General features: G+C 43.8%; 1 protein-coding gene across 1 annotated transcript in view; it reads right to left on the bottom strand.

Annotated features, from left to right (window-relative positions):
* Positions 1-5,252: 5,252 nt before the first annotated feature.
* Positions 5,253-12,866, bottom strand: part of ca10a (carbonic anhydrase 10 (inactive)a) — a 43,465-nt gene continuing 35,851 nt past the window's right edge. The window contains exon 9 of the mRNA XM_088322939.1: positions 5,253-5,827. Coding sequence (XP_088179065.1) covers positions 5,607-5,827 — 221 coding nt within the window. The 3' untranslated portion in view covers positions 5,253-5,606. The remainder of the gene's footprint in view (positions 5,828-12,866) is intronic.

Below are 12,866 nucleotides of genomic sequence, written 5' to 3'. Positions count from 1 at the left end.
AATCCCGGTCAGGGAAACTGTTGCGGGCTTATGTTTGGAGACTTGTGGCGGACACTAATGGATGAAGGCCTGGGTTAGAAATCACGGTCCGGGAAACTCTTGCAGGCTTGTGTTTGGGGCTTGTGGCAGACACTAATGGATGAAGGCCTGGGTAAGAAATCCCGGTCGGGGAAATTGATGTGGGATTGTGTTTGGCGACCTTTGGCCGACACTAGTGGATGAAGGCCTGGGTAAGAAATCCCGGTCAGGGAAACTCTTGCAGGCTGAGTAGTGGTATTTCAAGAGCCGGGCCCTCCAGCCAGAGCCAACGGCCCTCCCACTTATTCTACACCCTTCATGTCTCTTCACAGTGCCAGACTAGAGTCAAGCTCAACAGGGTCTTCTTTCCCTGCCCGTTCCCTTGGCTGGTGTTTTGCTAGACGGCGGGTAGTGACAGTGGGATTCTCTTTCATCCATTCATGCGCGTCACTAATTATATGTCGAGGCATTTGGCTACTTAAGGGCACAATCGGTGCGCTCCCGGAAGGGGTGGCGTACTCCCGGTGCCTGTCAAAGCGCGCGCAGGATGAACTCGTAGTTCCCACCAGACCGACACTGTACAAACAACGGGGTTAGCTCACACCCAGTGTTTTTCCCACAATTAGCAGTTATTAAATGAGCAGGAGGGTCCCGCCGCCATCCATCCGGCGCTTACCCTTCCCACCCCGCCGTCCGGCCATCAGCGATTTTTGATACTGAGGCAGAACGGCCCAGCACCGGGACACCGCCCAGCCACATAACAGTGTGTCGGCTCCGGCTGGTGGCGACCTAACTACCTCGTCGTGCCCGTGGGGGTGTAGCTGTGTTGTGCCCGTCAGATCCGCCGCTGCCGACCTGCAGCCCGACCACTTCACCGGTTGCACGGGATGGGCCGGCACCACGTGGCCGTCGCCGACGGCACCCGCCCCTGCACCCACACAGCACTACACCCCCCCGGGTGCACCCCACAGATCTCCCAAAACCGGCCAAGGTTTACAGTTGATGCCACGACGCGCCCCCTGACCCGTCCCATCCAGCCGGCCGTCTTATCCCTCATCCGCTGACGTTCCGCCGCCCTCTGCGTCTGGCTCGTCGGGTGCTGCCTGGTCATGCGGATCTTGGCCGCTCAGCCGTTAATGATCCTTCTCTAAGTAGGATAACCTAAATAATGATAAGTCATAACCTTGTGCCGATCGCTCAGGTGGGCGAGCGATCGACACAAGGTTATCCTGAGTCAAGACAAAGGGGGGGCTGGACCGGCGGAACAAGGACCGGCGCAAGCACCGCTTACGTCCGCACCGCTTACGTCCGCACCGCTTACGCCTCCGTCCAGTGGCGGAGGCCGGACGCGGGGGACGCGCGCAACCGGCTGAGCCCCCGCCCGCCGGACACTGCGTGGGTTTTTGTGCACGCGTCCCCGGGGCGGAAGCTGGAGCCCCGCCCGCGAGTCAGCACTCGTTTGCATGTATTAGCTCTGGATTTGCCAAAGTTATCCAAGTAACGGTAGAGCGATCAAAGGAACCATAACTGATTTAATGAGCCGTTCACAGTTTTACTGTACTGGCCATTCGTACTTAAACATGCATGGCTTAATCTTGAAAACAAGCACATGCTACTGGCAGGATCAACCAAAGTGCGTCTGCCGCCAGTGGGCTGCTTGTGGCCTTGGTCCGGGACGAGGTTATGGGTAAAACCAGGCTTGGGGGGCCGCGTGACACACTCGTATTTTGGAAAAGCGGTATTCAAACAGGATACGGGCAGGTGTTGTGAAACGGGGTTTTGCACGGAGCCCTAGCACGTGGCGTCGGACTCCGCGACAGTGGACGTATAGGTGTGGCTCGAGACTAAGGCTCGACCTCGGTTTGTCTTGGTTCTGCCGCCAAAAGGTTCACGCCAAGGCATGGTTTCGCAAGAGGGCCCCGCGAGTGCCAGCTGTGGATCCCGCCTCACTTGCTCTCTTTCGCCTCACTTTTGGTTCAAGGCTTGCCTTCCCTTCTTTGCACATTTCGCCATAAAGAAATATATATTGTGCATTCACTTCTTCCGTTCCATTTTATTAAGTGAGGTTCATCATTCCTACTGCCCCAGCTCTTTCTGAGGCGGGTATCCACGTGGCTCGGGGGGCCCAACGTTTGCCTAGTATCCTTGGCGCTGGAGCATGACCCGCGAAGCCACACGCCCGAACACCGGCTTGCGCCGGCCGACGTGGGCCCTCCGAGGCGGGTCTCGTGTGCCAATCACTCAGTTGTGGAACCGGCGGGCCCGTGGGCCCAGGCTGGCTCACCTGGGGTGAAGGTTGCTGTAACGACAGCTTTAATAAATAGTTCGAGGCCCCCTGTCAGCCTCCATGAAAGTCCAAGTTCAATACTTTAAAATTTAAAAAACTTTTTCAACAACCGGAGCCAACAGCGGGACATGCAAACACCCAGGCCGATGGCATGCACCCTAAACCGGCCCACACTCTTCCGAGGGTCCCTGTGTGGCATCTCTGTAAGTCCAAGTTCAATACTTTAAAATTTGAAAAACTTAGAAATTATTTCAAGAACCAGGATCTTCCTGCGGTAATTTTGAGATTGCGAGGCCGCCCAAGCCTCTCCTCGGTTGGACTGAATGTCCACAGCGTGTCGCTGTTTGCCACTGGTGCTCACCTTTCAAAATTGCGAGTCCCTATTATAATTCTGGCTGTCGGCTGGAGTTGGGGGGTATAAAATCGGCACTTGAGGAAAATCCGGGCCATCAAGTTCGGGCCCCCCTTGCGTATTTTTGCGGTACTGCACTCCCAATGGAAATACATTGCCCATAGGAATGAATGGGCGCTCCATTAACTCCAATGTATTTCCCTCACAATACCTGCCCCCAAGTGGCCGCGGGAGGCTACTGCAACCCCCATCGGGAATGAATGGGCCGTTTGGACGCTTCAACTACAGCGTCGCTGGATGGATTTTGGCGGTACTGCGGCTGTCTTTGGAAATACATTGAGCCATTGGAATGAATGGGCGCTTCGTTCACTCCAATGTATTTCTCTCACAATACCTGCCCCCAAGTGGCCGCGGGAGGCTACTGCAACCCCCATTGGGAATGAATGGGCCGTTTGGATGCCCAAACTACAGCGTCGCTGGATGGATTTTGGCGGTACTGCGGCTGTCGTTGGAAATAAATTGAGCCATTGGAAATGAATGGGCTTCCTATTTGACAACGTTGTTTTTATTCATTTTTCAGGCTCAAGGCTGATTTTAGCAGTATTGGAGCACACATTCAAATGAACGGGCACCTCAATGGTTTGCACATTGTCCCTTTAGGTCTCACTTTTTTTTAATCATCGTCCCTTTAAGTTCTGACACAGTTTGGCTGTTTTATGGGTTCTGAGGGATGAAATTCAAAACGCTTCGAGCCAAAGTCATTAAATTGGTTTCACGTTTTTTTACTCACTGTTCCTTTAATTTTGGACAAATTTGGCTCTTTAAACGTTTCTGTGGGGAGAAATTAAAAAAGCTCTGAGTCAATGGACGTAAAATGACTTATTATTATTTACACACTGTCCCTTTATGTCCGAGGAGCAGGGGCATTTCTGAGGCACTGCAACCTCAAATTTGAAAAAGTCATTCAAAGTCATTCAATGGCTTTCACGTTTTTTTCACTCACTGTTCCTTTAAGTTTGGACAAATTTGTATCTTTCAATGTTTCTGTGGGCGGAAATTAAAAACGCTCCGAGTCAATGGACCTAAAATGACTTATTGTTATTTACACACTGTCCCTTTATGTCCGGGGCAAGCAGGGGCATTTCTGAGGCACTGCAACCTCAAATTCGGAAAAACGCTTTGAGCCAAAGTCATTAAATTGGTTTCATGTTTTTTTCACTCACTGTTCCTTTAAGTTCGGATAAATTTGGCTGTTTCAACGGTTCTGCGGGCAGAAATTAAAAAAAAAAACTTTCAGTCAATGTAAATGACAAAGACTTTTCTTTTTTTTCAATTTACACATTGTCTCTTTATAGCTGACAAAGCATTGACTTTTTTGTACAAATCCTCCCATACAAATGAATTGGCACCTATTTGGTCGGTGGTTCGCGCCCCGGCCGAGTCATTCCTAAGACTTAAAAAGTGGTCGGCGGCGCCCTCTGTTGGCTGCGGCTGCATCGGCTCGCTACAATGGGTCAGGTGCAATCGACATTTCGTTCTGTGTACATTGTTACACAGAATGACAATACAAGGAAATTATTATTATTATTATTATTAACGGTGTTGTACTGTCGTGTCGAGTGCCATCTTGTGGGATTTTTTTAGTACTGCACTCCCGTTGGAAACACATTCTGGCTATCGGCTAGAGTTGGGGGTATAAAATCGGCACTTGAGGGAAAAACCGGGCGCCCAGGTCCGGGGCCTCTTAGCAGATTTCTGCGTTACTGCAGCTGCCATTGGAAATGCATTGCCCATAGGAATAAATGGGCGCTCCGTTGACTACAATGTATTTCCCTCACAATAACTGCCCCCAAGTGGCCGCGGGAGGCTACTGCATGCAAACCCCATTGTGAATGAATGGGCCGTTTGGACGCCCAAACTACAGCGTCGCTGGATAGATTTTGGCGGTACTGCGGTTGTCGTTGGAAATACATTGAGCCATTGGAAATGATTGGAGTCCTATTTGACAACGTTGTTTTTGTTCATTTTTCAGGCTCCAGGCTGTTTTTTTGCAGTACTGGAGCACACATTTAAATGAACAGGCACCTCAATGTAAATAATGCAGTGATCCAAAGGTCCCCGTGTGGCAAATCCACACATGCTATTGAACTCTCTGAAACCAAAGGTCAAGCATTTCACAGTGGTAGATATAAGCAACACACTCTTCTCAGTACCAGTGCATAAAGACAGTCAATTCTGGTTTGCATTTAAGGGAAAATATATACCTACACCAGATTACCTCAAGGGTATTGTTAAAGTCCAACAATTTACTCTCAAATAATTGCATCAAGTCTGTCTTTCTTCGAGCCTCCAAATTAGAGCCAACTACTAAGTTATGACATATTAGTAGCATCAGAAAAATAAAAATATTGCACACAAAAGAGCAGGTGATCTGAATAATTTCAAATAAGCAAAATTTTGAAATGAGTTTGAAAATAACGACGTATTAATACAGAAAAAGAAATAGTAAGATTGGAAATTCAATTTTCTGTTTTAATCACTAAATGAAATGTGCTCTCTTTTTAAACGGAAAAAAAGGACACACAAGTATTAATAGTCAAGCCAAGTCATGTTTATTTGTATAGCGCTTTAATCACAAAGGATCTCGAGGGGCTGCACAGAGCAAAGACTATTGCAAAACAAAGATTATGATAATAATATAATATAATGCGAGTTGATAAGACAATTCATTAGTGACAAGTATGTGTTGTTTTATATTGAATCAATGAGAAAAGATAGTTGATTATGATTATAGAGCGAGTCAAGTCAAGTTAAGTCATTTTTATTTGTATAGGCCTAAATCACGAAGAGTCTCAAAGGGCTTCACAGATTATTACACTATATTACACAGACTATTTTTCAGAATATTATTATACTTTCCCCTGCTCTAGAGCCGACGAAAAGAGTAGGTCATTCATATGCTATAGAGTAGAAGTGAGATTTAAGCTTAGATTTAAACATTTCCACTGAGGTTGCAGATCGGATCTCAGGGGGAAGAGCATTCCACAGCACCGGTGCCCGGATGGAGAACGCTCTCGAACCAGCAGAACACTTCTTTGCTCTTGGGATAACCAGAAGACCGGCACTCTCAGAACGTAGGCTTCGGACCAGGACAAAGGTGGAAATCAGATCTGGAAGATAAGAGAAGCAAGTCCATGTATGATTTTGTATAATACTAAGAGAACCTTGAAATCACATCTAAGGCTAACTGGGAGCCGATGCAGGTTAGCCAAAATCGGTGCGATGTGATCGGACTTCTTTGTCCTAGTTAAAAGCCTCGCTGCGGCATTTGTACCAGCTGAAGAGACTTGATTCTAGACTTCGGGAGACCAGAGAGTAGTGCATTACAGTAATCGAGACGGGAGGTAACAAACGCATGAATTATAATTTCCGCATCCGACTGAGACAGTATAGAACGAATTTTAGCAATGTTACGAAGATGGAAGAAAGCGGTTCTAGTAATTTTCTTTACATGCGTTTCAAAGGATAGATCAGGGTCAAATATGACACCTACATTTTTAACTGAGTCACTCTGTGTGATGTGACATTTGTCAATGTTCACAGCGATTTTTGAGAATAAGTCGCGACATTTAGATGGACCAATGACTAACATTTCGGTCTTTTCAGAGTTAAGACGCAAGAAATTGAGTGACATCCACTCTTTTATCTCAATGAGGCAGGCCTCCAAATTTCCACAGTTTCGTGTGGCAGATTCCTCCAACGGAAGATATAGTTGAGTGTCGTCTGCGTAGCAGTGGAAACTGATATTGTACTTGCGAATAATATCACCTAATGGAAGCATGTAAATGCTGAAAAGAAGGGGGCCAAGCACTGAACCCTGCAGAACACCACAGGTAACACTAAAGGGCTCAGATGTCATTTCGCCATATTTAACACAGTGCATCCTATCTGAGAGGTAGGATCTGAACCATGAGAGGACGGTTCCTGAGAGACCAATCCATTTTTCCAACCGTTCTAGTAGGAAATTGTGGTGCATTGTGTCAAAAGCAGCACTAAGATCCAGCAGCAGCAAAAGTGATGAAGCGCCAGAATCCATTGCCAGTAGGAGATCATTTATTACCTTGATCAAAGCTGTCTCAGTAGAGTGGTTAGCCCTGAATCCTGATTGCATGGATTCAAAAAGGTTATTCTCGTATATGAAATCATTCAGCTGCTGTGCCACTACTTTTTCAAGTACTTTAGAAAGGAAATGTAGGTTTGACACAAGTCTATAATTACATAAGATTTCTGGATCAAGGTTGGGTCGTTTCAGTGTGGTTTAATAATGGCGGACTTAAAAGCTGCTGGAACTACACCTGAGGAGAGTGATATGTTTATAATATTTAGGACTGAAGGTCCAAGGATGCCAAAAAGACCTATAATAAGTGAACCTGGGAGCGGGTCGAACTGGCAAGTTGTCAGTTTGGCCGCATTCACCACCTGTTTGAGATCATCAAGTGACAGTTCACTAAAACTGGACAAATTCCCTGGACAGCCACCCTGTCGTTCATCTGTAGATTTCAGTCCTTTAATAAGTGTTGTATTAATAATGTCTTTACCAATTTCTTCCTGTATGCATTGAATCTTCTTAGTAAAGAAGACCATTAAGTCATGAGCAGAGTGGGTCGAACTATCTGGGATAGTCTGTTGCCTTGTAAGCGATGCTCCAGTGTCAAAAAGGACTTTGGGATTGTTCTTTTGTGACGCAATCACCTTCGATTTTGCAGAGGCAAGGGCCGCTTTATACTTTAACAAGTTGTCACACCAGGTTTGATGGAAAACCTCAAGCTTGGTAGCGCGCCATTTTCTTTCCAATCTCCTGCATTCTTGTTTAAGGGTTCTAGTTTCATCAGTAAACCAAGGCGTGCGTCTTTTAGGACGTGATTTAAGCCTTATGGGCGCTATTCAATCCAGGACACTAGCCAGGGTAGTATTAAACTCATTCATGAGTGAGTCAATAGAGCCATTGTATGAAGGAAAGGACGCAACTGCTCCAGGAAGGAGTTCAAAGAGCTCAGAAACTGTGCCAGTGCTTATATTGCGTCCGCTAAATCCTTCAGCTTTTTTAGCACTACATTTAGCTAGCACCTCAAATGTAACTAAATAATGATCCGAGATAACGGTAGTACACGGTAACACCATAATGTTTGAGGTTAAAACTCCTTGAGTCAGAACCAAGTCTAGCGTGTTTCCATCTTTATAGGTTGGCAAATCAAATCAAATCAATTAGAGCGAGGAAATGACAATTAAAAGGTTTTGATGTTGAGTTCCATTTGGCATTTTTTAGATTTTTGATGTTATAGGCAGTGTGAGGGTTTAGAATTTTGATGAGTTTAGCCCCAAGGACAAGATCCCCTAGAAGGACAACTGATAAAAAGTCCTTCAACAGAAGGTGAAATAAGCCACACTTAATTTTTAAGTATGAGCATGTTACAGTTAACAAATGATTAACAAATATGTAACAAATGCTGACTTATAGTTAAAAAGAAACCATTTCTATGGAAGGAGCGTTTTCAGAAGGTAACGAGAAACAGATTGATTGATCCTGATTAGGTAGGATCATGGGAATTTAAAAATACAGATTAATTATCTTGAGACAGATCATGAGAATTTAAAAATATAACTGCATGGATAAAAAATAATGTCTACATGGTCATTTAACTAAAAGAAAAAAGGAAACAGAACGTGAACAAAAAGAAAAAGAGGCTAAAATAACAGATAAAGTAATATTTCATAGGAAATAAAGTTGGGACAGGCTATGCAACAACTCACACGTTTACACAACACTGGAAAAATATAGGTATGATAACATCAACAGGAAAACCAGTGACACATACAAAACAAGCTGCACAAGGAGAAATAACAGTTGTAAGTCTAACAGAAAATCCCTTAAATGACAAAATACTACAAGAAATGCAACAACAATCACCTAAACCAGAGCAAGAACTCTGGAAAAGAAAAGGAGCACACCTAAAAGATGGAATCTATAAATGACCAGAAGATAAACCAATCCTACCAAAAAATCTATACAAATGGGCAGCAGTATTGAGCCATGGGAAGACACATGTCTTAACAGGAGGGATGGTGGGATTGATAACCTATGGTTTTAACTCCTATTCAAAAAAAATTGTAGAACATGTTTGATATGTGCAAGCACAATGCTCAAGGTAACCTAAGACCAAAATGAGGACAGTTTCCAAAACCAGATTATCCATTCCGACACATACATATGGACTTTATAGAACTTAACAATAGTGAAGGAAAAAAGTTCTGTTTAGTGATAATAGATTCATTCTCAAAATGGAAAGAGCTTTTTCCGACAAAACACCCAGATGCGCTAACAGTAGTTAAAGCATTATGCCAAGACATAATTCCACATTATGGATTCCAGAAAAGATCTATTGTGATAATGGTTCACATTTTGTAAATCAAATATTAACTAAAATAGGCCAAGCATTTCATATAGACCTAAAACATCACTGTGCCTATCACCCACAAAGTGCAGGGTTGGTGGAAAGGATGGATGGAACTATAAAAAACAGACTTAAGAAGTGTATGGAAGAAACAAGAAAGACCATGGACTAAATGTCTAGAATTAGTAAAACTGTATATCAACATCACCAGTACAAATGGGCTAACACCATATGAAGTAATATTTGGTAGACCTTACAGATTACCATTCTTCAAAAATATGTGGGAAACTGATGACAAAAGTACTCAGGCTGATTACATGAGAGAACTGTTGCAGCACCAGAAGCAACTGGCGAATCACAATGATAACAATGATACACTTAGTTGAACCAGGAGATTGGGTCCTGATAAAAAGCATAGAAAAGAATCACTGGCATTCACCTAAGTGGGAAGGGCCCTACCAGGTGTCGTCAACGACAGGCACAGCAGTAAAGATTGCAGAACGAAACACATGGGTTCATTTGACACATTGTAAGAAAGTGATTAGTTATGATTAAAATAACTATTTCTATCTTAGCATACACCGTAACCGTCCTCATTTGCGTCATCGTAATAGCATTGTGGTACCTACTGTAGAGCTGTAGTTCCTCAACAAAACTTTCAGAGGAAGTCTGGCTACAAAGGGGGCTGCAATTATAGTTTGCAGTCGTCTCAAACCAGTGAAGATTGTCCACAACTCTGGAAGTATTAGGAGGAATTGCAGATCTGCAAGTAAAATGCTCACTCAAAGCATAAGAAAATGGTAGCGGTAGGCAAATTGGTAGTAGCAATAATAGCAACATTATTATTGTTATTTGAAGAAAACCTTAATATGCAAAAGAGAAGAAGAAGAAAAAGAACTCTCAAGAAGACACCTGGGACGGCGTTGGCCCTATCCCAGGTTTCTCCAAGACTCCCACATGCGCTGAGATGCTTTGCCACCCGGCAGTGGTGAAGCCATATTTGACGCTCCCTGCTGAGAGCTCCAACCCTGCAACTCTGGAGGGCGCTGCAGGGTCACTTCAAAATCTCTCGGCCGGTCACTGGAAGTTTGCGGCATACTGCAGTGTGGAAGGAAAAAGGACTTCCCATCCTGGTGGAGCAGCTGCGAATGGACAACGATTGAGTTGTGTGTGTTATGACAGCTAAGGTCACCGCTCCTATGACCCAGCTAGATATTACACCAGGACCAAAGACGACCTCTCAAATCTAACCCCAAATCCATGTGAAACCGGATACAGAAGATTGGTTCAAAATTACTACAGGCATTTAAAAAAAATTAGATAACAATTGGCTTTTAATGGCTGAACAGGCTGCCCTGGCAGCTAAAACAGATTGCATAGTGTGCCTAGGTGCAAGGCCCTTACTACAGGTTGTACCCTCAGCTATAGATGCAAAATGTCTCTTGGATGTGATGAACAATACCTTACCAACCACTAACTGTTCTTTTTGGGACAAAGTATATCCTATCACATCCTCAGAAAAACAAAAACCTAAGTTCTCTAACAAAGTAGCTGCAGGAAACTTTTCTTGCATAAATAGAACTGGTAAAGGCAAACAAATGGGTAAATTAAATTATACACAATGTCACTCAGTGCAAGCTGTAGGTATCAACTTCAAACCTCAGTCTCGAAGTGACATCTGGTGGTGGTGTGGAGATGATAAGCTATTTTGATAGACTACCGTACAACACCACAGGATTCTGTGCATCAGTATCTATTGATTCTATTGGTATATATTATTTCATTTTCTGTAACTGAACTATTAGCTTCAGAAAATAGTGTACTTCCACACACCTGGAAAGATGAGAGAAAGAAAAGATCACATTGGGCTGGAGTGGAAATGACCCTACCTACATTGATAACATCGGAGTACCCAGAGGAGTACCTGATGAGTAGAAGTTACAGACCAAATAGCAGCAGGATTTGAATCACTTCTCTGTTGGTGCACTATTGATAAAAATGTTGATAGAATCAACTACATCCACTATAATGTGTAGAGACTGGGCAACCATACTGAAAAAGGATTCTCCGCCATCCACGAGCAGTTGTCAGCTACCTCCCTTACGGCTTTCCATAGTAGACATGCTGTTAGCAGAAAAAGGAGGAGTCTGTGCCATATGTGGTGATCAGTGCTGCACGTTCATTCCTAATAATACAGCAGCTGACGGGAGTCTCACCAAAGCTTTGGAAAGACTGGACCCTTAACAGCAAAATGAAAGACCATTTTGGAGTTGACACATCAATGTGGGACAGGTTTGGAGACATGTTTGGTAGATACAAACAACTGGTGTTGTCTATTCTCATGTCGATAGCTGTATTTACAGCTATCCTCACCTTATGTGGATGTTGTTGTATCCCTTGCATTAGAGTTTTATGCACCAGAATGATTACCACTCCTATACAGCCTGTTAAAACAGAGGTATCAGAAATGTATGCACTTCTCACCCCAAATGGTGAAGCTCAGAAAGACAGTAATGGTGATGATCCTTCCTTCCATTTTCCAGATCTTATTTCAGATCTCTTTGACTACGGTGAACCAGACGACAACAACACCATCGTTTAACCTCTGAGTGTAACATGAGTACTATAACATGATTCTGTAACTGAAAATCGAGAGAAGTTATTGGATGACAATGAGAAATTGTGCAAAGTGAATAAACAGGAGGGAAATGATGGATTCAAACTGTAATTAAATTATTCTACTGTTGCATACTGTGTATATTCTTGCTTAGTGTGCCATTCTCGCCTAGTTCAATAGTAGTAATATTGTTGATACGATAACATGTTGTTGTAAGTTTAAACAGGTGTTGATACGATAAAATGTTGTTGTGAAAACAGATCTCAAACTGTTTTTTTGTCACTTCCCCTCCCTTTAGCAGAAGAAACATGTAAACTAGGGCGTTCCTAATACAGTAAAAAGGCAAGGACGAAATAGACTTGTCTAGTAGACTTTAACAGGCAGTCCATGGTCATCTCTCCTTGCAAGTAAGTCATACTTATGTCTTTGTGTCTTCTTTGAGTGTAGGTTTTTATTACAAGTGTTGGGGTTAACCTAACATTGGAAAACAAAACATTCGGGCTTTTTAAACTCAATTGGGCATTGTTACCATCTACTTAATACAGAAAATATTTAATTTAAAAACATTTGAGGACACCTCAAACAACGTATTAAAATATAAGAAAAAAAAACAAAAAAAGAAAACTGACGAACTGCAATGCATTTCAATTGACATGGGTGCAGAGAATGTCCAACTGTTTTGGGTTGGCTACACGCACTGTGATTTGCCCATTGCGTTTGAGGGTGGGGCTTAGCCATAGGTCAATTGATGGCCATTTTGCGCTGCTAACAAAAATATAAAATAAAAACTCGGCTCACGTTGAATGTTCGTTACGCAGTTTTTTTCCAAGTGTTCGGAGCACTGACCGCCGTGTCCTCGGCCCATTTCATCAGAGGAGATCAAGAGGCGTTCCAGGGCCAGCCAGTCCTGGGTCGTAGCCGTGCCTCCTGCCAGTGGGACGTACCCGGACTGCTTCTCCAAGATTAAGTCTCCTGGCCCAAGAGCAGCGATCTACTCTGAGTCCAGACAGCAAAGTAGCAGGAACAACACAAATATTCTTTTTATTGACATTTCATGAAATTTATTCAAGACCCGTTTTTTACGGTAGGAAGAGTATTAAAAGAGTGCTTTAAGCATTCAGTGTTGAACAGAGAATGAAG

The sequence above is a fragment of the Urocampus carinirostris genome, chromosome 19 (genome assembly GCF_059441175.1).
Source record: "Urocampus carinirostris isolate Australia breed hairy pipefish chromosome 19, RoL_Ucar_1.0, whole genome shotgun sequence".
Taxonomy (NCBI): domain Eukaryota; kingdom Metazoa; phylum Chordata; class Actinopteri; order Syngnathiformes; family Syngnathidae; genus Urocampus; species Urocampus carinirostris.
This window is presented reverse-complemented; position numbering and strand designations above follow the sequence as displayed.